The sequence below is a fragment of the Rhinopithecus roxellana genome, chromosome 4 (assembly GCF_007565055.1).
Source record: "Rhinopithecus roxellana isolate Shanxi Qingling chromosome 4, ASM756505v1, whole genome shotgun sequence".
Taxonomy (NCBI): domain Eukaryota; kingdom Metazoa; phylum Chordata; class Mammalia; order Primates; family Cercopithecidae; genus Rhinopithecus; species Rhinopithecus roxellana.
The window spans coordinates 34,781,036-34,808,177 of NC_044552.1; the positions used below are offsets into that span (position 1 = coordinate 34,781,036).

At 39.6% G+C, this 27,142-nt stretch overlaps 1 protein-coding gene across 6 annotated transcripts; it reads left to right on the forward strand.

Moving 5' to 3' along the window:
* Positions 1-80: 80 nt before the first annotated feature.
* NFYA (nuclear transcription factor Y subunit alpha) lies at positions 81-27,087 on the forward strand. 6 transcript variants are annotated; one of them, XM_010389753.2, is made up of 10 exons: positions 81-219; positions 6,137-6,272; positions 7,933-8,019; positions 10,855-11,001; positions 16,408-16,539; positions 17,032-17,137; positions 18,390-18,556; positions 19,788-19,961; positions 21,275-21,376; positions 24,340-27,087. In XM_010389753.2, the coding sequence occupies exons 2-10, from the start codon at positions 6,198-6,200 to the stop codon at positions 24,391-24,393; spliced, it is 1,044 nt and encodes a 347-aa protein (XP_010388055.1). In that variant the 5' UTR covers positions 81-219; positions 6,137-6,197; the 3' UTR covers positions 24,394-27,087. The 6 variants fall into 6 exon arrangements, with proteins under 6 accessions (XP_010388055.1, XP_030784288.1, XP_030784287.1 ...); XM_030928428.1 differs by having other exon boundaries at positions 7,933-8,016; XM_030928427.1 differs by having other exon boundaries at positions 7,936-8,019.
* The last annotated feature ends 55 nt before the right edge of the window (positions 27,088-27,142 follow it).

Here is a 27,142-nt window from a genome sequence, read left to right on the forward strand (position 1 = left end):
GGGGTGGGGCGAGCCCAGAACTGGAGTTAGTGGGCGTGGTCTCAGAGGCGCCTGCGCGGAGGCGGTTGGAGGGAGGCCCGATTCCCCTTTGTTCGGGTTCGCCATTTTGCTAGGCAGCGGCAGTGGCGGCGGCGGCGGCGGCTGGAGCCTCTGATTGGGTTTCGGAGTCCGGTACTGGAGCCAATCAGCGCGGGCAGCGAACCGGGGGAGCGAGGCACGGTGAGTGTGAGGAGCCAATATCCAGCGGCCCAGAGCCGGCCCCAGCGCCCCGATTGGCGGGTCTCGCTGACCACTCAGGAGAGGCCCAGGCGCCCGTCGAGCCCGGGGAGTCGAGCTGAGCCTAGCCCAGCAGGGCGGCCAGCGGTCCCGGCCTGGGGCTGGCGAGCGCCTCGGGGCACTCCCGGCCGAGGCCTGCAGGGGCCGCCCCGCGCGGGGATGGCGCCCCGGGGAGCAGGCACCTCGGGGCTCCGACCCTCGCAGGGTGCCAGGATCAGTTGGGAATGCGTCCCCGTTTCCCGATTCTTAGGCCCAGGGTCTCAGGCCCCAGGCCCGGGGCCACGAATGGCCCTACACTAGGGGACACATGCGCGCCCTGGGCCTCAGCGATTTCCTCCTGGTAGTTCTGGCCGCAAACTTAAACCTGCCCTTGCTCTCTCCACTCTCCGGCCCTTGGGGCAGGAAGCCTCCCCCGGGCCCTCTGCTCCCCTCGAGCCGGGTCTATCTGCAGCCCCTCTAGGTCGGGAGGGAGGCCTGGGGAGGGTGCGCGCCCCGGCAGCGGGGTCCCGAGTGCGGCTGGCAACGGGGCTGGCCCTCCCTCGCCTCGGAGCCCTACAGGCCCGCCCCCGCTGTCTCCCTAGTGGGGAGATGGGGCCGTTAGTTCGCCCACTCCTCGTGCTCCGCTGCGCCCCTCCTCCCAGTCCGCTCCGCCCGGGTCTCCGGCCCGGCGCCGTGACCACCCCTTTTGGCTCGTCATTTCCTCTCTTCCCCGCCCCGTTCGCAGTGGCAGGACCGCACACCTCCGTCTTGGAGCCCAACCAAGCGGTCTCCCTTTCTTGTCCGGGCTGTAAGACTAGTCCATTCGGTGCCTGGAACCCCACTCTTAGAAGATTGATACCCTTGCGCATTCTTTTTCCCGGAGTCTGCACAACTTGCTGTTCATATTACTAATCTTACCCACTGCTCATTTTGTGAAATCTCCCTCCCTTGGAAATGTAGTACAGTTTCGTTTTTTTCCCCCCCCTTTGTTTTTGCTTTCGCCTTTCTGTTACTTTGTGTCAGGCTTGACCCAGTCCACTCATCTCTTGGTTTATGTTTTTCTGACACACTTTCTAATCCTGTGTTAACGTTTTCTCAGCAGATGTTTAGAAGCTTTTAACAGTGTTGTGGGGTTTGCCTTAGGGTGAGAGGTTGCTGTTGGCAACCAATTATCCAGCAGTGTATGCCAGGTATAATCCATGTGTTGGGGAGCGAGTCCGTAGAGGTCAATAAGAACTGTGCCTACCTGATGGAAATTGACAGGTGAACAGGTAGTTAATACCTAACGGTTAGTGCTATAAAGGGGCCAAGTTCAGTGCTGTGACGTATCGATGCGTGAGCTAGCCTCCGTGAAAGGCTTATCTCCGCCGCACTTTTGACTGGCCTTGAAGAATGATGGTAATTCTTCCACAAGAAAGATGGAAGAGCATTGCTTGAAGAGAAGAAAAGCATATGCGGAGGAATCAAATTACACTGTTTGAGGCAGGAAGATGGGATAGGGAAGTGGGCAGTGGTAGTGATAGTTTAGGACGGAAAGGCCCAGTTGGTAAAATACTTGTATATCTTGCTAAGGAATATTTTGGAAACAGTTATTATTTTGTATGGAGGTTCAAGTAGAAGGGATCTAGAGCTACATTTTTTTCATAAGATTGAAAAACAAGTTTCTGACTTGTTTTATGGGTTCTGCCCCGTGATAGTGGCTGAGTTCTTTGGGGAAGAAGAGAAGACTTTTGTCCTAGGACTCGGAAAATTTTTACTCATGTGAATCATCTAGTGCATTCCCTGGCACATAGAGGTCTTCAGTATCTGGTGCCCATTTCTAAATTCACATTTAATGCTATACAACTGGTAGGTTTCAGAAAACTCGTATTCCAGTGCTCTTTCATTACTGAAACTTCGGGGACAGGTTTTATTTTCACTTTTTAGGATGAGTTTTTCATTGTTGCTTAAATCATTTTCTTAATTCATTTGATTGTCACATTATCCGCATTAGCAGAAGAGATGATAGGGCTTAAATAGTCTAAAAAGCATGTATATTTGCCTTTGGAAATTTTGTTTGTTTGCTTTTGGATACAGGGCTTTCCTCTATCGTCCAGGCTGGAATACAGTGGCGCAATCATAGCTCACTGTAACCTGGAACTCCTGGGCTCAAGCCATCCTCCCATCTTGGTCTCCCAAAACTTTGGGATTACAGGCATGAGCTACTGCGTCCTGACCTGAAATAGATGTTTTAACCTTAGTATTTAAACATAGGTATGTTCTGGTTACTTCAAAATCACTAAATACTTTTGCTTGGCATCTTTCTAAAAGGCATTCTAATCTGGTAACTTTCTTGCTAAGTACCTTTCAAGCTTCCACCAGTCTGCAGAAGAATTTCTTTGTCTGACATTTCGAAAGACAGTAGTGTGGCCCCAAGCTTTTCTTCCCGTTTAGTCTGCTACTCACATGCTGAACTGTTTCTGTTCTTGTTTTTATGCTCTGTTGAGTTGTAGTACTTCACCTTCCTCCACATCATCACATAGCTAAATCTTTCTCACACTTAAGACCAGTTCATCCTGCAGGCCTCTGATAGCAAAGGAAAAAAAAGTTCAAATAGTACCTTTTCTTTTAAGCCTTGTTGATTTATCCCCAGCTGGAACAAATCTCTGTCCTCCAAATTCCCGCATCACTTTATCTCTTAGGATTCCGGTATAGGTTTTTACTCCATTACTAAACTTAAAGACACTTTGAAGTTAGACTCTTCGTCAGAGATTTCTTTTTATTTTTAAAACCTTCCGAACAGTGTCTGGCACATGGTATATAGTTAGTGGAGAGAAGTGCATTAGAAAGCTCCAATCCAGAAATCTGTAGGATGATGGGGAAGCTGGACAGCCCTTTGTTGTAGTCTAGTCTTTCATCCAACATGTATCAGGACCCACTTGTTGAGTTGTGAAAGAAATTGAGTGAGCCAATGCTGGGAATTTTAAAATAATAGAATAGAAAATATCTGCCAGGCATGATGATGGCTCACGCCTGTAATCCCAGCACTTTGGGAGGCCAAGTGGGGAGAATCCTTTGAGCTGAGGTGTTTGAGACCAGCCTGGGTGACATAGGGAGACCCCCTCTCTTAAAAGAAAAAAAAAAAAAGAATAGAAAATAACAAAGTGCATCTTGTATAAGGGTAAATACTTGAAACTCGTTTCAGTTATGTTTTATGCATTATGTGTGCACTGAGTTGTGATAATGAAATGTGTTTCTTACTAAGGGTTGTGATCAAAAAAGTTAAAAAGCTACTGTTCTAGGCTTTGCCTGGTAGTGATTATCAGCTGTGGTTATTCTAGGGCTTTTCATATGCTTACACTAGTTGAGTTTCTGAAGGTTTTAGCTTTGGAGTGTGTGTAGGTCCACATAGAATGGGTTCCTAGTGAGTGGTTGTTTAAATTTCAGCTTTTGCACCTTGGAATAGTGGGGCAAAGAGAATTACACTGAGAAGAGAATGCACTAGGAAGAGAATTTTCATGCTAGCCAGAATAAACACTCTTATTTCTCTCTCTTTGAGGAAAAACCATTCAAAACTTTGTGTTAAGAGCAAGAACTAGACAGACTAAATCTGGCTAACTTAAGTTTGTCATAATCTTGGGCAAAGAGGCACTTTGGGAAAGACTATCGAATTGTATTGCAGTCTTGCTAACTGAATCTCGCAGTAGTAGGAACATACAACTTTACTGAAGCCAGTTGCTTATAGCATTAACCATTAATAGTATCAATATCATGATACAGACTAAATCACTGTCATTAATGTGAGAGAGAATTGCTGCCAGATTTGAAGCTGCTCTTCAAATCTTTATACTCTTCGAAGTATAGATTTAAATATTGCTAAATTGGTTCATTTATATTACCAGGATAAACTAGTTAAGAAGAAAATATGTTACATCTATTAGTCATTATCATGTGCTTCAAGTTATATTTTAGTCTTGTAAAGATGTAAACTTCTGGATATTAGTCAAAGAAAAAATCTCATATAAGAAGGAAATTTGGAGTTGGGGAGGCGTTGAAACTTAAAAGACATTCCTTTCATGATCCTTATTTTTAAAATAAATGTATTGAGACATAGTTTAGATACAAAGTATAATAATTTTAAGTGTGCATTTTGATGAGTTTTGACAAATTTGTACACCTGTGCAACCGCTACCACAATGAAGATATAAAACATTTTCATCATTCTACAATACTCCTAAGGCTCCATGCCAGTCAACCTCCCTCTTTCCTGTCTCCCTGTATTCTCCACTCCCAAGGAACCACTGATCTATTTTCTGTCTCTAGATTACTGATGTCTTTTGGAGATTTTATGTAAATGGAATTGTGTATATATTCTTTTACATCATAACCTTAATTTCATTAGTTTACAGACATAAATGTATTGTGTATTAGAGACAAGATAGAATTTAGGGAAGGCTGTTAGTGTCCCTAACAGATTCACAGTCTGGCTGAAAACCTGATTTTCTATTCTATACCCAGAATCTCTGAGGGGCAGACTTAGTCAATCAATTCCAAAGAGACTGGTGTAAAAATCAGAAAACCAGTTGTTCATGTTGCTGATTATATTTGCTCCCTGTTGGCCAATCTATATGTAAATCCAAATTATAGCTAGAAATTTACCTAGTGAGCATTCCCTTAGATCAAGGGCAGTGCTTTGGAGAACCATATGGCCGCAAGTCCTCTTGATGTGATAACATAGCCTGTTATTTATGGCTCATAGATTCTTATATTGTATCCATTTTGATTATGAGTAATGGGGTTGATTGATTTTTATTTTGATTAAATTTTGTTATATTTTTCCCAACATTCCAACATTCATTTGGGAAATAAGAATTTCCCAAAATTCTTATTTTGAAAATAAGAATTTTCAAGTGTGCAGTGAAATCAAAGAAATTTGAAAATAAACACCTGTATACCTGCCAGTTAGGGTCTATTATTAACATCTTACTATAATTGCCTTACCAGATATTTCTCCACCCATTCATCCATTTTTTGATGCATTTCAAAGTAAATTTTAGATATCAGTACACTTCTTTCTAAATAGTTGGACATATACTTGCACATATTTTGATTTCTTCTTTCAGACTGTCTTGAGACACCTTGCAAATGATGAATTCCACCAGCATGTGTGGACTTATGGAGAGTGGTACTCTACTTTGCCACTATAATGAGCAGCTCAGTTAGGCCGCGTCATTTTATTATTCAGATGTTGGAATTTATGAGGGCCTACTGAAAAATAATCAGAAAGACCTATCTACATTTTTGTTTATATATCTGTCCTCCCTCCCATATTTCCAAGATGAATTACCCATTGCTAATTTATATCATTTTAATTGTTTAATGAAGTCTTTAATAAGGTTCGCAGATATTCAGTTTATCTAATTGTATCCTTATTTTTGAAAGCGGATCTTCAACTCTTTATGAGAAGGGTAAATTTGGCTGCCATATGTAGTGGACCTGAGTAACTTGTTTGGTGGGAAGCAATTATGTGTTACAACTTTAAAGAAGCTTTATTCTCTAAAGTATATGTGCAAACCTGAAAGTCAGTGTTACGTAGGCCTTGTATCAAAGTGATGTTGCAGCTTAATGAGTATCTCTAAGGTGCACGTATTGCTCTGACAGTATTGAAAGGTAAGGTTGTCAATAAGAAATGACTGAAAGCATTTTAGAAACGTGAAAATAACATTATGTTATGATTGTGCCATATAATCCTAGTTAAAAATGATACTGAATATAAGCATTTCCTATTCTCTTATCCTGTTTTCTTGCAAATAAAGTACAGTGATAAATTATCCAGGTTAATTGTCTGGTAAGGCCTTTATTGACAGTCTCACTTTAGTTTCTTTCCCCACCTTTCTAATAGGAGCGTACCTCACAGCCTTCTAGGATCTCCAGAGCGGACAGGAATCTCACTTGGAGGGACCATGGAGCAGTATACAGCAAACAGCAATAGTTCAACAGAGCAGATTGTTGTCCAGGCAGGACAGATTCAGCAGCAGGTATGGAAGTAAAACTGCTTTAAACATCACAGCAATGAAACTGATAACAGCACCACTCAATTGGTTGGTCTATTTCCCTGGGGAATTATTTGAAAGGTACCAGATCTTGTGAAATATTGGGTCTGATGGCTTGTGCTGAAATGCCATGTCTAGCCCATGACCACTTAGAATCTACTCTTCATGGGTGCCTGGTTATAGTAAATTGCCTCTTTTATCTCATTATAAGTAAAAACATCTAGTCTGGTTTTCAGATGGAAATTTGGACTTTTAAATTTTTCTGGATTCTATTTGGTCTTTTTCTCTTCTTGTTTGAGCTAACTTGTGATTTAGTAAGGCTTTGGCCACAACAGACAAACCAACATAGCTTCCAATAAATCTTCTGTTCTTTGATTTGGTCTGCCACATTTTTTATTCAGAAAAGCTCTGGTTTAACATTAGGATAATACTTAGACAGTCATTCTTATGGATAAGCACATATTAGAAAGGAATTCCCTGCTGCTGGTTTATTCCTAATTAATAGATTGCTTTCTTGAATTTATACACAGGTTAAATTTTTTGATGCTTTATGCTTGGGTTTATTATAGTAAAATTTCACTTTTTTCCCACCCCTAGAAGAAATTTATTATGCTTCTATTTGACCTTAGGCCAAGATTGGTATTTTGGAAATATTTTGTTTTCAAAATGGAATTTAGCTAATATAGAAAGGTAGTAGGGAAAGCAAAGGAAGTATTGATGATGAGTTGTTCCCATCTAATGATCAAAGGAAGGAGCTACTCTTAATTAAAAGACAAACTCCCTTGATAGCTTTCCCTTCCATACAGCTGCTGTGGCTCTGGCAGGTTCCTTTAACTGCCTTTTTAGAGAAAGGGATTCCACAAAGGGCCCTCCATTCAGACCAGTACTCTGGAGGGTAGGTTTTTATTCTTTCAGAATTTGCCATTAGTGGATGTAAAAATAAGGTTGAATCATTGAAATGGCTCTTAAAGCAGTCCAGTTGGGTAGAAATAATCTTAGTTTTGAAGCTGGGCATGGTGCTGCATGCCTGTAATCCCAGCTACTCTGGAGGGAGACAGGAAGGTTGGCTTAAGCCGAGGAATTCAAGACCAGCCTGGGCAAAACAGCAAGACCCCATCTCAAAATAAGTAAATAAATAAAGTTTAAAAAAAAAAAAAGAATCTTAGTTTTGGGACGTAAGAGCGTTGACGTCATGAAGATGATTTCGGTTCATAGTGATTACTTCTCCTTTCTTAGTGATTGCATTTAAGCCCAGAATTTTTTATGGTAGTTTCAGGGCTATTAAAACCTAATCATTTTTTCTTGTGAACTCATTTGAGGAGATAAAAAGAGCATTAAATAATTGTGTAAGTAGAAGTATCAGATTCCTGTTTCTGGAGGGAAATATTGTATTACAAATCTTTGTGTTAATGATGACAACTGTTTTGAGTTTTTGAGTCACATTTTGAGGTCCAGTCTGGAGACAAAGGGCTAATATCTTTAATGCTACTACCTTCAACAAAACAGCTTCAGTATAGGGAGTCTGTACATTTTGAAAGTCCTTCAGGCTTCCCTCCCTCTCCTCCAAGAGGTAAGGTGATCTCATGTCTTGAACTACACATTTCCTTCCTGACATATTTCAAGCTCTTCCTGTTCCTGTTCTCAGCAGCAGGGTGGTGTCACTGCTGTGCAGTTGCAGACTGAGGCCCAGGTGGCATCCGCCTCAGGCCAGCAAGTCCAGACCCTCCAGGTAGTGGTACCCTCTCTGATTCTCTGTAAGCACTGCATGAACTTCTCCTCTCCTCATGTCTGGTGCTGTTTGTGTTAGGATCTCCAGTAGGAATGGCAAAGTCAGTTGCATGTCTTTGATGCTGCTAACTTGTCTTTGAGGCTTATAAGATGCCAGTTTCCTAATGTTTTGTGCCAAGTCATATAGAGACCCCGTATCAACTTTCTGAGAATTGGATTTGACTAGCGTGTTTCTTTGAGAATGCCTGGAAAAGAAATGGTGTAAGTGACAGGAAGAAATTCTTGTAAGTGACATTAGAATTTATTCAGGGCTCAAACTCTGATCCAATTAATTGCATGGTAAAAATGTTGTGTATTTGCATTATAATGGAGAAGGAAATATATACATGTATAGACACACATAAGCTAGGCTAGGCTGTGCTTTATTTTTATTCAAGGGGCAACTCAACTGAAAAATAATCATTACACTTGGCAAGGTTTATCTAAGCGCTGTGTCTTGTTAATCTCTTGTTAACTGCTATTGTTTCCACTACCTTTCCTGGGGAAATAGTGACCTGTCTTATTACTAGATCTGCAAAGATTGCCCCAGATACCTCTTGGTTAGGCAGAAGCAGGATATGCTTTCTGTAAGTCTTAGGTATTAAAGCCACTGTGATAATTCTTGGTTAATCAATACAGTTCTTTAGCATTGTATATGGCTAAGTTAAGTATCCTAAATTGGGTTCTAATTTGACCAGTTCCTATAAGAAATAGGAGTAGGAGCACTAGTCTACTCTGTGTCTGTAGGTTACTTTTATTAAAATGACTGTATTTTTGAAAAATTGGCAAGATTTGGGTACCCTACTTTTTCCCTCCATTGAATTGGAAATGATTCAAAGTAGAATCTAGAATGTAGAACTGGCATCTCACTTTATTGCTAGTGCTGCTAAACATCCTGCAGATAACTACCTCTTATTGTTATCACTTCACTTTATCCTTTCAGTCCCACCCCTACCCCTGCCACCAATAGTGTTTGGTAATGATATACAACCAACTTTGAAAATAAATTAAGCTGAAAGAAACTGAGCTTGTAGGCACTCCAAAACTGTGTTCAAATCTCACAGTCCAATAGCTTGTTAGTGTTTTTCATGCTTGCTTCATCTTACTCATATATAAAACAGTATTTTGGATTGTCATTAACCCCTTGTGGAATAGGAATGTAACATGCTCTTAACTGTATGGCTTCTTGTTTGATGCATGTGTCTTTGTAACATTTTTCTGTTGTAAATACAGTGAGCTCTTTGGAGTCTCAAATCATTTATCATGTGCACGAATAGCACAACAGTTGGAGAGGAAATTAAGATGATGAATAGATAGAAAATTATTAATAGTTGTATCTTAAAACTTGTGTTTCCTACTTACATAGATTTTATTTAAAATAAGTGGAAACACTTTATGGAAATAATATAAACCTTTCCTCTAGGGATCTGATTATTTTGGGAGAATTTTAAATAGTTATTTTGGTTATTCATGCTGCATGTATTCTGAGAAATCTCTCTTGATACAGAATATGCAAGCATTTGATGTAGCAAAAGGAATGGGGAAATAAGGGAAGGAGATAGCATGAGAGAGTCAGGCTGTAAAGTCCTTAAAAAAGTAAAGTAAAGGCTCTCAATGGACAGTTTAACAAAACTTAGGATTTCAGCGTTCCTGGTGATTTTAATACATTAGTGGTGGTGGCGGTGGTGGTGGTGGTGGTGGTGATTGTAGGAGAACCTCACTATCTAACCTACTCATCTAGGACAGAATGATCTTTTAACTAATTGCTGTTACTTGCACATACTTTCATTAAGTGTGAATATTTCAGTCATGAATATTCTGTTCTAAGTAATTTCTGTCAAAGATAGAGTTTGAAAATGAAAGTTTTAGACTGTTCCATGGATCATTCCAGTTTACTTGTAAAGCACTTTTAAAGCACTTCCAGAAAGCATTCTATTAGGTATTTTTGTATTGGGACTTAAGATGTGACAGAGCACTTGTAGTGACCTGGCTCCTACAGTAGTCCGTTTACTCATAGGAGGCTGAAATTTGTACACTTGACTGCTCTGTGTAATTTCAATATTTGTTGTTGCTTCTGATAAAGCTAAAATAACCATGTGGATATTATAGAGGCCAATGTGAGGAATTCCACCATGGAGACTGCAAACTGACCAGAAAGTATTTTTAAGAAATCTTTAGTAGTGAGCTCTTTAAACAACGCACATATCTAGAATTCAGAGTAAAATGAGCAGGGTAAAGGTATATATTTGATATTTCATTTTAGCTTGAGAGACTATAGGGAGAAAAGGGTCATCCTCTACATAAGCTTCCAGAGCTGCTTGCTACCCAGCTTCCTGGAGTCATTGCTGGGTACAGTTTGATTTACCTTCTTCACTTTATTTAGGATTTGTACTCAACCACCATCACCACCATCACCTTTCCCTCTCACTGCCTCCTCTCCAGCCTTCACAGAGACCATCCCTGGATTGGTTTAAACAGGCAACTAACCTTGCCATTATGATTAAATGTTTGTCATGGATTTAGCCCGTGTTTGGTGACAAATGCCTTATATCTATTGAGACTTCTCAAAGACTCTGGATATTCTCCATTATGTCTGATCTTAAAGTATTGAGCTTGGCATTTAGTAACAGGTATCATAGATATTTAAAGATAACTTGAGGACTTAAGACATATATTTTCTTAGTCTTTTCTACCTTTTCCTTTTCTAGCAAGACAGCAGAATAGTTCCAGTGATTGTCTTTTGGTAAAAACCATTTTGTGTCTTATGTTATTTCATTGTTTTTATTTTATTTCATTCTAGGTCCAAGGGCAGCCATTAATGGTGCAGGTCAGTGGAGGCCAGCTAATCACATCAACTGGCCAACCCATCATGGTCCAGGCTGTCCCTGGTGGACAAGGTCAAACTATCATGCAAGTACCTGTTTCTGGAACACAGGGTTTGCAGCAGGTGAGCAGTATTTAAAAATGTTGAGCAGTATATCAGAGGAGAGGTTTCAAAGAATAGATTATTACAAACTGTTTGATAATTGATAATGCATTTAACTGCTTCCTAACCCACATTTTGCATTCAGTTGATTTTCTGCCTTTATAGTACCAGTGATATAAACTAGAATTATGCAGAAATTGGACAGCTCCAGTAAAGACTAAGATATTAGACATGATCTTGAATTGCTGTAAAATATATAAAGAGGTTAGAATCTAGTTTATAGTGTATTTTATTTTAAAAGAAACAAAAATGAATATTTAGAAAGTTAGAAAAATAACAAAATGAGCAAAAAGTGGGTCCAAATTTATTAAGTAGAAAACTGGCATATAGAAAGGATATATAAAACCTAGATTATTTAAGCAGACCAATAAAACAGGTAAATCCAGTTGAAAGACTGATTGAGAAACAGAAAACAAAAGTAAGCAAAGATGTAGAAGAGATTAAAGGAAGACCAGGCACAGTGGCTCACGCCTGTAATCCCAGCACTTGGGGAGACAGGCTGAGACAGGTGGATCACTTGAGGCCAGGAGTTCAAGACCAGCCTGGCCAACATGACAAAAACCCATCTCTACTAAAAATACAAAAATTACCTGGGCGTGGTGGCAGGTGCCTGTAATCCCAGATACTTGGGGGTTTTGGGCATGAGATCTCTTGAACCCGGGAGGCGGAGGTTGCAGTAAGCCAAGATTGTGCCACTGCACTCCAGGCTGGGCACCACAGCAAGACTCTGTTTCAAAAAAAAAAAAAGAAAAGAAAAGAAAAAAAGAAGAGATTAACAGAAATATGTAGAAATATGTAGAAATGTTACATACAACTCTGGTATCAAATTTTTAAATTAGGTATTTCTCATCAAGATGGCAAAAAAAATCAAAAAATCATTATATCCACTGCTAGGATGGATGTGGAGAAAAAGAATTATCATTATTTTGGTAATTTCAAACTGTGGAATTATTTTGGAAAGGCACCTCACTATCTGTTAAATACAATGAATATTTGAGCTAGCAGTCCCACTTCTGAGAATCTGTCCTATAGGAAGAAAAGCATCAATAGTAGGGAGAAATTACAAAGACACTTTTCATAGCATTGTACTAGCAAAAAATAAAATTGTAATCTGAGTGTCCATTAATAAGAATAAGGAAATGGTTGGAATAAATCATAATATATTCACATGGAATATTACATCATCGTTAAAAGAAATGAACTGTTGACTTGGGGTGGGTTAATACTGACATATTTTTAGTGAAAATAATTTGCAGAGAAATAGTGTGATCTCATCTTTGTAATTCATAACCAACCCCTCATGAGTATATGTTTATAGTCATGTAAAAGGGAGTATGAGAGAACTATTAGTTATTCTATCTAAATCTTTGTATTGTTTCAACAGTTATAACAGTCATAGTAATGTCTTAGTTTTCTGAAGGAATTTTAAGTTGAAAAAAGCAGCCATGATCACACTGCTCATAAATCAAACTTGTACTTTTTGTGTATTCTCTTGTGTTTTCATGCATAATTTTTGGGCATAACTGTACCATGCATATGGGGTTGTGTTTTCATTGTTTTTTTTTTTTTTTTTTTTTTTTTTAATCCTTTCATAATGTTCAGTCACCTTGATGAATCAGAATTTCTAATTTATAAAATATAGTTAAGGATTTTGGTTTTCATTTGCTTTTGTAGGTAAACATATTTGGGCACAATAGTTTTCTTTTTCAACTGAATTTTCAGGATAATTTCTTTGGATTGGGGATTGCTTGGGTAAAGGGTAAGGGCATATTTGAGCCCATTGGCATATTTTTGCCAAGACAGAATTGTACTTGGGATTAAAAATAGTTTTCACATTTCTCCTTGCATAAATATATGAGGCTTTAAATATCTTTTCAACATGTGCTTTCCTCAATTCCCTATTGCTATATCCTTTCTGTTCTCTCTTTGCTTCCTCTCCAGCCCCGCTTGTTGTGCCTTCTCCACTGTTGAGTAGAGACAGTGTGGTATTGTTAGGATCAGTATACTGTGAGTGTAGTGATCCAGCTTTCATTACCAGGTCTGCCATTAAATAAGCTTTCTGATCTTGGCCAAGTTATTTAATTGTTGGTTTGCTCATCTAAAAATAAACTTTATATGAGATGATATCTAAGGTTCATTCTAGCTCTAAATTCTGTGATTTTTATGGGATTTTATTTTGCTATAAGGAACCTTCAAAGAGTTATTTCCCTGCTTCCAATAGAGCTATAACTAACCAAGCTGAAAAAAATATATTCTGTTACATAAGTAAAGCTCTCTAGGTGAGATTCCATAGCCTCCCTTATAATGCTTAAGGCTTTACTCCCCTTTGTATAGGAGTTTTTTTTTTTTTCCCTCATTAGTGTTCTTTGAGTAGCCACTTTTTAAAGAAGAGTACTTCTTAACCTTTTTTGATTTGTATTCTCTATTTTAGAATCCTAGTAAAGCTTGCACCCTCTAAGAAAAAGTACAGATGTCCAGTCTCATGAAAAATTCTGCATATAATTTTAGATTAAAATCCTTGGCCTGAGAAAGACACTAGAGCCAGAGAGAGAGCCAAGAAATAGAAGAATATTGGAAGTTGGCATATAATAAAAGTGGTATAAACATATCAGTGAAGAAATGGCTGAAGAATGATACAGAAAAGAAATTGATTTCTACTTCACACTGTATTTTAAAAAATATTTGCTAGGTGGATTAAAGATCTAATTTTAGGAAAGTAAACTTGGAAAATTCAAAAGAAAATTATAAGAGAATTTTTATGCTACAGAGAAGGATTTTTTAAAAACAAATTGACTATTTTAAAACATAATATGCATTGAAATACATCAAATAAAAGTAAACAAGGTGAAAACTTGGAAAAGATATTTTTAATACATATAACTGAGTTTGTATTCAGAATATGTATAAATAACTTTTATGTATTTATACAAAAGTAGAAAAATGGGCAAAGAATATGAATAGATAGAGGAAATCCTAATAGCCAATATAAACTTAGAAATGAAGTTGGTTCACATAACCAGATAAACTTGTTTAGTTATTTGCCAATACTTTTTAAATGCCAATTAGCTAAGTATTTGGAAAAAATAATTAAGAAAACCTAGGCAATCTATCCCCTAACAAAATAGGATCCATGAATGTCTCTAAGACATGGAACCCATTGACCTGTTTTTTTCACCTTCCTTCCATCAGTAGTCCTTTTTCCTATCAGCTGGTAGACTTTGTGATAACTTAAGATTCTAGGCATGTTCTTCTTTCCAGACCAAGGTGGTCCCAAGTTGAAATTATGGATGGAAAGTGACCTGGCTATAAAAATCTAGCTTTCTGAAAGTATCCTCCTTCCAAACTGCCATCTCTGTTGAAGCAATGCTCAAAAAAAGTTTGTTGATGGAATTAATGGTCAAAGAGGTAAAGAGAAGGTTACTTAGTAGTAGCCATGCATTCTGGCTTTTAAGTTGAGGAGGTATTCTTGAATATAAAATACTAGAAATGTTGAACTCTGGGGCTCTCCTCACTGCTTTCTCTTTTGTGCTTAAAAAAAAAAAATGTATCCACTAGTTATATGAAAATAGGCTTTTGTACACCCAACATTTAAAGGGTTGTATTGCAGTTTTTTAGTTCCAAATTTTAGAGAAATATTTTTCGAGATTCTTGTCAGGTTTTTGATAATACTCCTAATAAAGTGGCTATAGCCATTAAAAAAAGAAAGAAGATAGATTTGGATAGCACATGATCCCTTGCTTTCCATAATTGCTTTCTAAGGTTTAGCTATCCAATCCTAGGACCAAATAGGAGATACAAATTAAATCAACAAAAATTTGATAAACATTAATGACAGTAGTAAGTATTGGTGAGGTTATTGGAAACTAATAGGAGGAATATAATGTGTCACACTGCCTTAATTATCTATTACTGTATAACAAATTATCCTAGAAGTTAGCAGCTTAAAACAACATTTGGTGAGGCAGGTGGATCACGAGGTCAGGAGATCGAGACCATCCTGGCTAACACGGTGAAACCCCGTCTCTACTAAAAATACAAAAAAAAAAAAAAATTAGCCAGCCATGGTGGCAGGCGCCTGTAGTCCCAGCTACTTGGGAGGCTGAGGCAGGAGAATGGCGTGAACCCGGGAGGCGGAGCTTGCAGTGAGCCGAGATCACACCACTGCACTCCAGCCTGGGCGACAGAGCGATACCCCGTCTCAAAAAAAAAAAAAAAAAAAAAAAAAAGTTTATTTGATAGTTTCTGTGAGTTAGGAATCCTGACATAGCTTTGTTGGATTCTTTCAAGGTCCTCTCAAGCCCCTTGTCAAGGTGGTGTCCTGGGCTGCAGTCGTCACATTTGACTAGGGTAGAATACATTTTGGGTTTTTTCTTTGTTTTTTTTGAGACAGGTACTCGCTCTGTTGCCCAGGCTGGAGTACAGTGGTGCAGATCTTGACTCACTGCAACCTCTGCCTCCCAGGCTCAAATGATCCTCCCACCTCAGTTCCCCAAGTAGCTGGGACTGCGGGCATGTCCTACCATGCCTGGATAATTTTTGTATTTTTCAGTAGATACAGGGTTTTGCCATATTGCCCAGGCTGGTCTTGAACTCCTGACTTAATCTGCTCACTTCAGCCTCCTAAAGTGCTGGGATTACGGGCATGAGCCATTGTGCCTGGCTGTCAACATTTTTAATATATATATTATTTCCTCTGTAAAAAAGTACTTCATTATTCACCAAAATGGCAAGGTTAAAAAAATAATAATAAAGCACTTTAGAGTATATTTTATTTTTTTATATTTTTTTTTTGAGACGGAATCTCACTCTGTCGTCCAGGCTATAGTGCAGTGGTATGATCTCGGCTCACTGCAACCTCCGCCTCCAGTTCAAGTGATTCTCCTGCCTCAGTCTCCCAAGTAGCTGGGATTACAGGCATGCACCACCGTGCCCAGCTAATTTTTGTATTTTTAGTAGAGACAGGGTTTCACCGTGTTGGCCAGGCTGGTCTCAAACTCCTGACCTCAAGTGATCCATCCACCTCGGCCTCCCAAAGTGCAGGGATTACAGGCGTGAGCCACACCACGCCCGGCCCAGAGTGTATTTTAAATATACATGCTTTTCAATATATATGATTATACCACTGCTATCTTTTATAAAAACTGAGATTGATTTCTTAATATCAGGTATCCAGACAGTGTTCAAAATTCCTTGATTGTTTCATAAATGGAAAATAAGTTGTCTCTACTTCATAATGGAGGGCAGAGCAGGACTTCTTTTTTCCTCTTCAGAACATTTTCTACTTTCTAGAGAAATGTGGATAACTCTCAGGACCAAAGGAGACCAGTGTCAGTAGAGTACAATCCTTTTTTATGTTCTTTTCTGCAGATACAGTTGGTCCCACCTGGACAGATCCAGATCCAGGGTGGACAGGCTGTGCAGGTGCAGGGCCAGCAGGGCCAGACACAGCAGATCATCATCCAGCAGCCCCAGACGGCCGTCACTGCTGGCCAGACTCAGGTAATTCCACTAGCTCTGTCACACAGGAGCACAACTGATTTGGAAGAGTCAGGTAACTGAGTCAGATATTCCATGTATAGCATGTATAGTAGAAAAGGGGATGAAAACCATAAAAAAATATATTTTTGGCCAGGCATGGTGGCTCACACCCGTAATGCCAACACTTTGAGAGGCCAAGGCAGGCTAATCACAAGGTCAAGAGATCGAGGACATCCTGGCCAACATGGTGAAACCCCGTAAAAATACAAAAATTAGCTGGGCATGGTGGCACATGCTATATAATCCTAACTACTCAGGAGGCTGAGGCAGGAGAATCACTTGAACCCAGGAGGCGGAGGTTGCAGTGAGCCGAGATTGTGCCACTGCACTCCAGCCTGGCAACAGAGTGAGACTCCGTCTCAAAAAAATAATTTTTTTTTTTTTAAGGACTACATGGTTCTTCGTTAGTATCTTTGGGATCTATTGAATTGTGTCGTTATTTATTTCCTCCAGACACAGCAGCAGATTGCTGTCCAGGGACAGCAAGTGGCACAGACTGCTGAAGGGCAGACCATTGTCTATCAGCCAGTTAATGCAGATGGCACCATTCTCCAGCAAGGTAAGTGTACCCATAAGTTTCCCTAGGACTTCTTGGGGCAACTTTTTTGTCCCTTAGGCAACTGATACCTTTAGAATTTGAGTGGTGAACTTGACACCACATATTTTTTGGACAAAAAAAAAAAAAAGATTTCCTCTAGCTCTCCATTGATTGTTGGTTTCTTGTCACCATCCATGACCAACAGTGATTCCATGTGTAGCAGTTTCTACAGTGGTTGCTAATCTAGGGATTGTGTAAGCTTTTACGGAAGAAGTGTTTCTAAACAGAAGATTAGAAATAGGGAGTTTATTGGGAAAGAGAGAAATAGATCAAAAATCAAGTTGACTTTAGAGTGCTGTTGCTGCTTATGTTTTTTTCTGGGTCACTCCATTACTTTAAATGACTATTACGTATACGGCACTTTTACTTAGAAGAGTTCTCAAAGAGCCTCTAGTCTAGTAGGAGAGACATGTGAACAAATAAATACAATGCAGGGCCCTCATGGAAGTATGTTTTAGGAATAGATAACATAAATAATAGAGAGATCTGTTTGGTCTGGGAGGAGGAGTGCACAAACTGAACTTGAAGGCTTTTGGAAGCACTTGTTAGTCAAATAGTTAAATCAAAAAAGGACATCCTTGTTAGATTCCATGACTTTGTGATTGAAAATTTACAATATACAAGATCCAGAGAGTGCACTGTGTGCTCTCGTATTACTCGAGGGAGGCCCTGAACTGGATTGAGCCCAGGCAAGAGCTCAAACAGAATGGTGAACAAATCCTGAAGTGCTGCTGTTGATAGTCTGGGGACTTGGAATGTTTGGTTTAATTTTAAGTTTTAATACTACAACTGACTCATTGTCAGTTTGAGATAAACAAAGTATAAGTTTTAAAATCTCTATTCTGAAGCAGATTGCTCATATGTACAAGAGCAGTAGGTACAGCTATAGTCAGACTGACCTGTAGAAGAAGAGACTGCCAAACCTTTTCACCTTTTGAAAACTGCTAAGGATAGAGTTACTCAAAACTGGGACCTAGAGAGTTAATAGAATTACTCTCTAGAATTGTGATTATATTTGTGTAATAGAATTGTGATTACTTGGATTATATATAGCACGCCAGAGTGGGAGAGTACTTTTTCTCCCCTTGTGTTTTTCAGTGTGTTTTGCCAGGATCAGTGAGTGTGTACCAGATAGAAGAGGGACTAACTATGTTCCCTTCTTTCTGTTCTGTGTGCCTGTTTTTTGTTTGTTTTATGTTTTGTTTTCTTAAAGTTACAGTCCCTGTTTCAGGCATGATCACTATCCCAGCAGCCAGTTTGGCAGGAGCACAGATTGTTCAGACAGGAGCCAATACCAACACAACCAGCAGTGGGCAAGGGACTGTCACTGTGACACTACCAGTGGCAGGCAATGTGGTCAATTCAGGAGGGATGGTCATGGTAAGAAAATGTATTTTTCAGCTTTGTCTTCGAAATTTTCTTGAACATGCAACTTGATGCCTCCTAAAATTTATTATGTTGACCTCTTGGGATTGAGATCGATCTTTAAGGCAGTCAGTAATCTACTTTTACAATAACATTATGACAAACCATAATTCATTCTGAGCACCTACTGTGTGCCAGGGACTATTCACCAGGGACTATTCTAGATGCTGGCGATAAAGCAATGGATAAATAGTGATTTTATGCAATTCTTTTCAGAATTCAAATAATGAAGGGAATAATATATTAATCTTTGAGAAGTAGAAAGTAGTATTGCCCATGATGGATGAAATAAGAAATAAGCTAAAAATTAGAAAGATTGTAATTGATAGAGAAACCAAAAAAAAAAAAAAAAAAAGTGTGATATAAATGTATTGGGAAGATAGGAAGACTTGGGTGGTGTGAGTGAAAGCTAAATCCTCATATGTCAAAATAGGATGTTAAAATGCATAGATTAAGAATGAGTAACAGAAGTCTGCACAGAGGTGGAGGAAGCTATGAAAAGAAACAGAAGCAAGCCTGGCTCAGTGGCATGCACGTGTAGTCCTAGCTACTCGGGAGGCTAATCCAGGAGGATGGCTTAAGTCCAGGAGTTTGAGCTCAGCCTCAGCAACAAACAGAGACCTTGTTTCTACGAACTAAATGATAAATAAATAATTTTTATAAAAGATTCAATATAGTTATTCAAAGCAGTTGTATCTGGGAAAGAGCTGTGGGGTACAGGACTCTTGTTACTTGTTTTCACGTACATTTAGTACAGTGTTTTGATGTTTTTTAAGAAAAATTAGGATTGAATTATAAGTTAACCATTAAATTATTTTTATAAATATAGGCATTTAGTAGCACTTAGTCTCATCTATTTTTGTGCTGTTTTTTTGTCTTACGACTACTGTTCCTGACCATTAGATGGCAGCGGAAATATCTACAGCCATGGGTAGACGTGAATTAGGGCATGCTTATATAGTTTCTCAGAGTGGCACCTGAACCTCCTATGACACAGTCATCTGGGTGGGGTGTTTGTTTAAAGTGCAGATCTTTAGCATAAATTTCTCCAGGGATCTGCATTTACCCAAGTACCCTATACAAATTACTTTTTGTGGCATTTAGAAAAAAATGGATGAAGAGAAACCAAGAAACTCTATGTCCATACTTCATGCCACCAATAAGCTCTGGTTTCCTGTTCACACAGATGGTTCCTGGGGCTGGCTCTGTGCCTGCTATCCAAAGAATCCCTCTACCTGGAGCAGAGATGCTTGAAGAAGAGCCTCTCTACGTGAATGCCAAACAATACCACCGTATTCTTAAGAGGAGGCAAGCCCGGGCTAAACTAGAGGCAGAAGGGAAAATTCCAAAGGAGAGAAGGGTATGTATAACATTGGGAAGGATATAGGAGAGCAGAATAGCAGGGTTCTGCTTTTGAAATTATCTTTTATATGGCTTGTTTTCTCATGTACCTTCCAAAAAATTGATGTTAGATACTTGTTATCTCTTTCCTAAGAGTTAGCATTTGTTATTACTGTATGCAGCTGCAGTTATAATAACGAAAACAAACAGTGGCTTAAATAAGATGTTATTCCTTTTCATACATAAAAGTAGTCCAGAGATAAATTATCCTGGACTGGTAGCACATTTTCACAGTTCTCAAGACCTGTTTCACTGCTTTAATATTGCTAGTGTGCTGTTCATAGTCCAAGATTCCTGCTTAGACTCCAGCCTAGGAAGAAAGGGAACAAGAAAGGTACCCTTTCTTTCTTTTTTTTTTCTCCTGAGACTGAGGCTTGCTCTGTCACCCAGGCCGAAGTGCGGTGGCACAATCTCAGCTGACTGCAACCTTCCTTCCAGGTTCAAGTGATTATCCTGCCTCGGCCTCCCGAGTAGCTGGGATTACAGGTGTGTGCCACCACGCCTAGCTTATTTTTGTATTTTTAGTAGAGGTGGGGTTTCACCACGTTGGCCATACTGGTCTCGAACTCCTGACCTCCAGTGATCCACCTGCCTCGGCCTCCCAAAGTGCGGGATTATGGGTGTAAGCCACCATACCCGGCCAGGTACCCTTTCTTTCAAGGAAACTTTCAAGAAGTTGTGTACCTTTCACTAGCCAGAATTTAGTTACCTGATCACACTTAACATGCAGATAAGGCTAGGAAAGTCCATCCAGGTGTGGTGGCAAATGCCTGTAGTCCTACTTGGGAGGATGAGGCAGGAGGATCATATGAGCCCAGGAATTCAAAGCTGCAGTGATTCATGATCATGCCACTGCAGTCCAGCAGCAAGGGTGTCAGAGTGAGACCCTGTTTCTAGAAAATAATAATAATAATAAACTTTAATGCTAGGAAAGTCTTTTTACTGAACACTCATTTGCTCAAATGAAATTTGGCCTGTTATTAAAGCAGAGGGAAGGGTATATTGGGAAGTATAGGTGGTAATCTGTTATTTTTTTAAAAAAATTCATACTGTAAGCATTCACATTCTTACATTCTTACTAGTTATATATGGTTAGCTATCTTACTTACTAGGTGTTTTCTCCAAAGCTTTCATCATCATTCTAAGTCATAATTGTCCCTTGTGGCTTTGATCCCAGCTGTCTTAAACTTTAGAGAATGGAATTTGTGCACTAGATAACTGTGCTGGTTCTGGATAGTATTAATAGTTAAATGGTTTTATTTCTCATTTTAGAAATACCTGCATGAGTCTCGGCACCGTCATGCCATGGCACGGAAGCGTGGTGAAGGTGGACGATTTTTCTCTCCAAAGGAAAAGGATAGTCCCCATATGCAGGTAGGAATACATATACCTTTTATTCTTCTCTTTATTACCTTGTATTGACTTGAGTTGAAGACTTCAGCAGTGTCCTCTTGCTATTTTCATACTCTGGGACTACTCACATTCTCTAAACTAGATGCAATCTTATGTCACTTTAATCTTAAAATCACTAGGCCAGGCTTGGTGGCTCATGCCTGTAATCCCAACACTTTGGGAGGCTGAAGTGGGAAGCCCAGGATTTCAAGACCAGCCTGGGCAACATGGCAAAACTCCATCTCTACAAAAAAAATACAAAAACTAGCCAGGCCTGGTGATGCATGCCTGTCATCCCAGCTACTTGGAAGGTTGAGATGGAAGGATAACTTGAGCCCAGGAGGTTGAGGCTACAGTGAACCAAGATGGCACCACTGCACTCCAGCCTGAGTGACAGAGTGAGACCCTGTCTCAAATAGAAAGAGAACTAAAGGTTTTTCATCCAGTGGTCTTTCTTTGCTCTTCATCTTTGTCAGTTATTACTATCCATTCTTTCTTGAAAGTCACACTTTTCTTAATTTTCAAGAAACAAGTTTTATTTTTATTAAGCAAGTTTTATTACCCTATCACAAATATAATTTGAATGTTTACTTTTTTCCCTTCTAACTGATGTGAGCCTGGTCTAATCCTCTCTTCTTTGGCTTAGGTTTATAAAATAACTGCCTAATTTCGTTTCCCTTCTTCCACTCTTGTCCCCCTCTAGCCTACTCTCCACATCCTAGTGTCATCTTTTTAAAATGTTTATCCTATCAAGTCACTGTTCTGCTCAAGCTCCTTCAATGCTTATCCTTTCCCATTTGCACTTGGACTGACATCCAAAGTGATTACTACTATGCCCAGCAAAGCCTTGCATGCTTCAGCTCCTGTCTAACTTCATTTCTACTTCTTGGTCTCTATGCTGCTGCTTACTGTTCATTGGTCTATTTCCTGCCATGGGCCTTTGTCCTTAGAATTTTCAGTCTGTGTGCCCTTTGCTCTATCTTTTTCATGGCTATCTCCCCATCTGTTAGGTCCGGGTTTAATTAAATACCCTATCTAGAGTAGGTCTCTTCTCTCTCAGTATTTTCTTACAACAGCTTTTCTTTTCTTTTTTTGGAGGCAATGGTGTGATTATGGCTCACTTTAGCCTTGACCTCCCAGCTTAAGTGATCCTCCCACTTTAGCCTCCCGAGTAGCTGGGACTATAGCCACGCACCACATGCCCAGCTAAGTTTTAAAATTTTTGTGGAGATGGAGTCTCACTTTGTTGCCCAGGCTGGTCTCAAACTCCTAGGCTCAAGCAATCCTCTTGCCTTGGCCTCCCAAAGTGCTAGGATTATAAGTGCACACCATTGCACTTGGCCCTTTTCTTTACAGTGTAATAATAATTAAGTTGTTGAATTTTTCGAGATTGTTTCCTTCACTAGACTACAAGTTGTATAGAGGATACAGGATTGTTTTGTTCTCTGTTATATTTATTGGACTTAGTTCTATTTAAGTAAGTTGTATTTAAGTACTGACTTAGATGTATTTGTTGGGTTTAGTATCCAGTTCTGAACCAAGCAATCAGTGTTTCTTGAATTAATAGATTCCTCCCATTTGCTGATACTCCATTCTATATTAACATCACATTCCACTTGCACTATTGCAATATCCATCAAATTAATCTCCGGTCTCCTCTAATTGACCTTATATAGTACTGCCAGATGGTTAAAGTGTTTTTTTTTAACCTGCCAGTCCCCAGGTCAAGGATGCATGCTATTAATAGTTCCTCATTTCTTAACTGCATCAAATCTCAAACTATTTCTGTATAACGCTGAGCAACTTTGCCTTATCACCCCTCTCAACAGTCAAACTAGGTTTCCTCGGTGTCCCCACAGATGAACACTAACAACTCTTCAGTGCTATTAGTCCTCACCTGTAGTGTGAGAGCCCCTCCTTTCTCATTGCTGTTCATTCATACAGTGTGTGAATGTGGGCCTGACAGCTATAGGAGGGCATTGTGCCAGGAACTCTCCTCATTCTTTGTGCTAACAATATGATCTTGGTCAATTCAGCCTCTTTATTTTTATCTGTAAAGTGGAATACTGTTGATACTTCACAGCAATGTTGTAGAGATTTCATTCAGTAATCCACATTAGGCATCTATGTAGCACTATACCTAGTGCATGGTGAGTTCAGTAAATGCTAGTTGTTTTTGCCCATTGTTCAAGACCCAGTTCCAGTCTTCTGTCTCCAGAAGTCTTTCAGCTTTTTCTCAGATCCTGCCTACCAAGGCTTCAGAGCCTTGGTATGGGGGAACTAAAGGTGGTTCTTGCGGAGTGTTGCAAAAAGCTTCCAAGGATTTATCCTTGTGTTAACACTGTAGGTCTTAAGTGAGAAACAGCATATAGAGTTTAGTGGAAAAAAGATTAAATGGGAGTCAGGAGATTTGGGAGTTAGCCCTTGCTGGGCTCCTAACTTTCTGACCCTGACCCTAGTCCAGGCAAATCACTTTACCTATCTGGCCTTCAGATTTATCTGTAAAATGAGTACATTAAAGTGTATAGATTCTAATGATTCTTTCCAGCCCTGCTAAGTACTTAGTATTTAAATGATGATCAAAAAACAGTGACAAAAATAGAGCATGACATGGTTTCTCTGGGTCTTTTCCTTAGCCACCTGAATACTCTTAACCCTTAAGTATAGAGAACAACACAAGGTTCTTAGGAAAGAGATACACTAACAGTTCTGGAGTGTTTCACCATGGAGCGCAGGCCAGACTTCAAATTCTTTTAAGAATAAGGTTTATTATCTCTTCTTTCCTAATGGGGCTGCACTTAAGCCATGTATGCAGACTTAAGATGTATTACAAGCCTTTGATTTACTTGGTAAAGTTATGTGTATTCTCTTGAGGATAAGTAGTGAGCCATCAGTCCTGTTGCTTTTGCAAAGGACTTTAATTATCGTGTCATCTTTGTCTCTAGGATCCAAACCAAGCCGATGAAGAAGCAATGACACAGATCATCCGAGTGTCCTAACCCCAGGCCTTATGATGGAGCTGATCAATGTCATGTTTCTCACCAGTTTCTCACTGTTCCAGGAAATTGATCAACTCTTCCAATGGGACATTGACGATCACATTCTGCCCTTTTCTACAGGACGGAAACCACTTAGTTTTTCCTAAGTGGCTCAGTATTACAATTGCAGCAATGCCTGGCAAATTGAAGTTGCAAGCCTTCGTCTACTCTTTCAGTCAGGACCTATTTCAGACTGTTGATGACACTGACATTTCATGGATTCGGATGATGCAAGGAGACACATGCCACCCCAGCAGTACACAAAGCACTTATGTTGACTGGTGAAGTGAGCCAGCCATCTCAGCAGGGAAAAACAACCTTCTCAACCAAAACTGCAATCAGGAAAGCAGCAGCCCACTCCTTCCCATGGAATCTAGACAGTATTTATCCCTCTGGTGGGGGAATCTCACACTGACTAACTGAATGGACGCTTTGTATTCAGAGATGGCTTCCAAGCAAGGAAGTTCTATCTTGTGATATGGAAACAATAAATTTCTGAGATACATTCTTCTAATCTGTGGTAATAATAAGAATTCCTGTCTGCCCAGATGGTAGATTGGTATTTCTGGACTCTAGCCAAGAAAAAGCTAACTCTGGGGATAGAATGATAAAAGACTCAAGCACTAAAAATATACATTGCTGAATCTCTTTTTCTAGCTTTGAAAAGTTGTGGCCTGCTTGTCCCTCTGTTGACTGGTCATCTGGACCATCGTACTTGCTGTGGCTACTTCTAAGACAATGTAGAGGATATTGAACCTTGAAACTGCCTTTCCTAAGTAGAGAACAAGACTATTCAACAATTTCTTTGCCGAAGCACTGAGGACATTTGTAGTACTCCTAAAGGGAGAGCCAAACTAGAGATTTTCAGTCATAGACTTTGTGACAGCATTTGGGGAACTGAAAGGTTCATGTGTTTCATCCTAGGAGGAGAGAGTGGGGCGGGGGGGAGAGAGGGAGAGAGAGCATGTACACCCATACGTTATCATAGAGCACGATTCTCCAGTGGATGGATACCTGGAGTGGATCATTAAGATGAAGAGAGTAATTCACACTCTAGAACCTTTAACAAGCACTGAAAGGAAGAAGCCTGAGATTTGGTCCTTGGCAATTTCTGGAAAGCACTGATCAGTCACGCTGTCCTGAACAGAGTCTAAGTTACCCACTAAAGCTTGAGGTGGATGTTGGCTTCACTCCCGCAGCACAATGCCGGCCCTAGAAAACGAGCATTTTCATTCTTCCCATGGCAGCTGATTCTTTGGTGCCAGTTTTCATGTTTTCTCCATAGGCCTTGTGCAGAAAGATTTTCTCATTGCATCCGTACTGTGAGAATAAACTGCAGACTAGAAAGAAACATGCCTGCAGGATCAGGAACTGGGCCACTGTTCCCAGAATGGGTTGTGCCTCAGAATTCTATTTCTCTTTTAGATGTTGAACCCTGAGAGAACTAAGATGATATTTCAGAAGAGTTGGCTGCCTTCTCTGGAAACAAGGAAAACCCAATAATTCTGAGGAACATTGGGGGTCAAATACCAAGAATAAAAATTGGTTCTTTGACTTCAGCTTAACTGTATTAAGATAGAAATTAAGCCCTCTAAAAACACCACAGAGAGATCATTGTAATGATAGAAATGGAGGTACAGAGCTATGCAAAGGAAACAGGAAGTGAAATCTTCCTAGTCCCAGGAATCTGGTAATCTGTCCTGGCTTCCAGATGTCAAGGGCTGATCCTTTGGTAAGCTCACTAGAAACTTCTGGCTCTCTACAAGAGTTTGGGATATTAATGTTATTCAGTAAGTCCCAAGTTTTTCAGAGGATAGATTACTAACAATGAGGAATTTATATTCCTTGGTTAATTTAGGAGACTAAGATGCAGAGTTCAGAAAGAAATTATTGAGATCTAACTCTGAGTGCTTAAGCCGCCAACAGTTAGAAGATGCTATTTATTTGTGTCTGTAAGTTTGTACATAGTAATGCCAACCTTGTTGCTGAATTTTTTATTTGTGGGGGATGAGTTTGAATTTTGTTTGAAATGCTTCAGTTGTCATTCTGTCATTGCATTTCAAATAGCTCATGACCCTTTTCTTGTGGTCACTTTAGCACACCATAGTAGCCCACAAAGTTGGGGCAGGGTATTGACATTTGGATTTTTTCTTTGATTCTAGTTCTTTTATTCATTTTTATTTGTGACTGTAGTGATGACTTCACAGATGGAGAAAGAGTGAATGGATGAATGGATAATTGGTTTAATGCCTAGTTATGCAACTTGAGTGCTTTTTTTTTTTTGCAGGATAATTTAAAGTGTATATATTTTAACTGCACTGGTACATTGAACATGTCAGTGTCGATGCCACTGGACCAACAGAGCATTTTGTGGCTATAGGGTGCCTGGTAATAATGTCTTGATTTTTCTTTGGGACTCAACTATATCGAAGGTTTTTCCCCTAGCAGTATGGGGGTGTACAGGTGATCGATCATTAATGTCATTGCAATTGTTATTTTTTAAAATAAATTTATAAAAATAACCGAAAAGTAATGTGACTTTTGGGGAATCTGCAACTCCTGGGTTCTAGGTTGTGTTTCCAATGTTGAAATTGTGACCTCTGCCGACAAGACATGTCTGCATGGATGGTGTCTCTGTAAACAGTATCAAACTTGTAATGTCTGGGCCCCTTAGCTTTATCTCCCCTTAATTTCTTCCCTTTTGGCCCTT

Bases quoted from the DNA above. Each gene is read 5' to 3' on its own strand.
- NFYA (XM_010389753.2), top strand. From the start codon at position 6,198: ATGGAGCAGTATACAGCAAACAGCAATAGTTCAACAGAGCAGATTGTT. The intron at 18,557-19,787 runs GTAAGAAAATGT...CTGTTCACACAG, and splicing joins ATTCAGGAGGGATGGTCATG to ATGGTTCCTGGGGCTGGCTC. The intron at 21,377-24,339 runs GTAGGAATACAT...CTTTGTCTCTAG, and splicing joins AGGATAGTCCCCATATGCAG to GATCCAAACCAAGCCGATGA.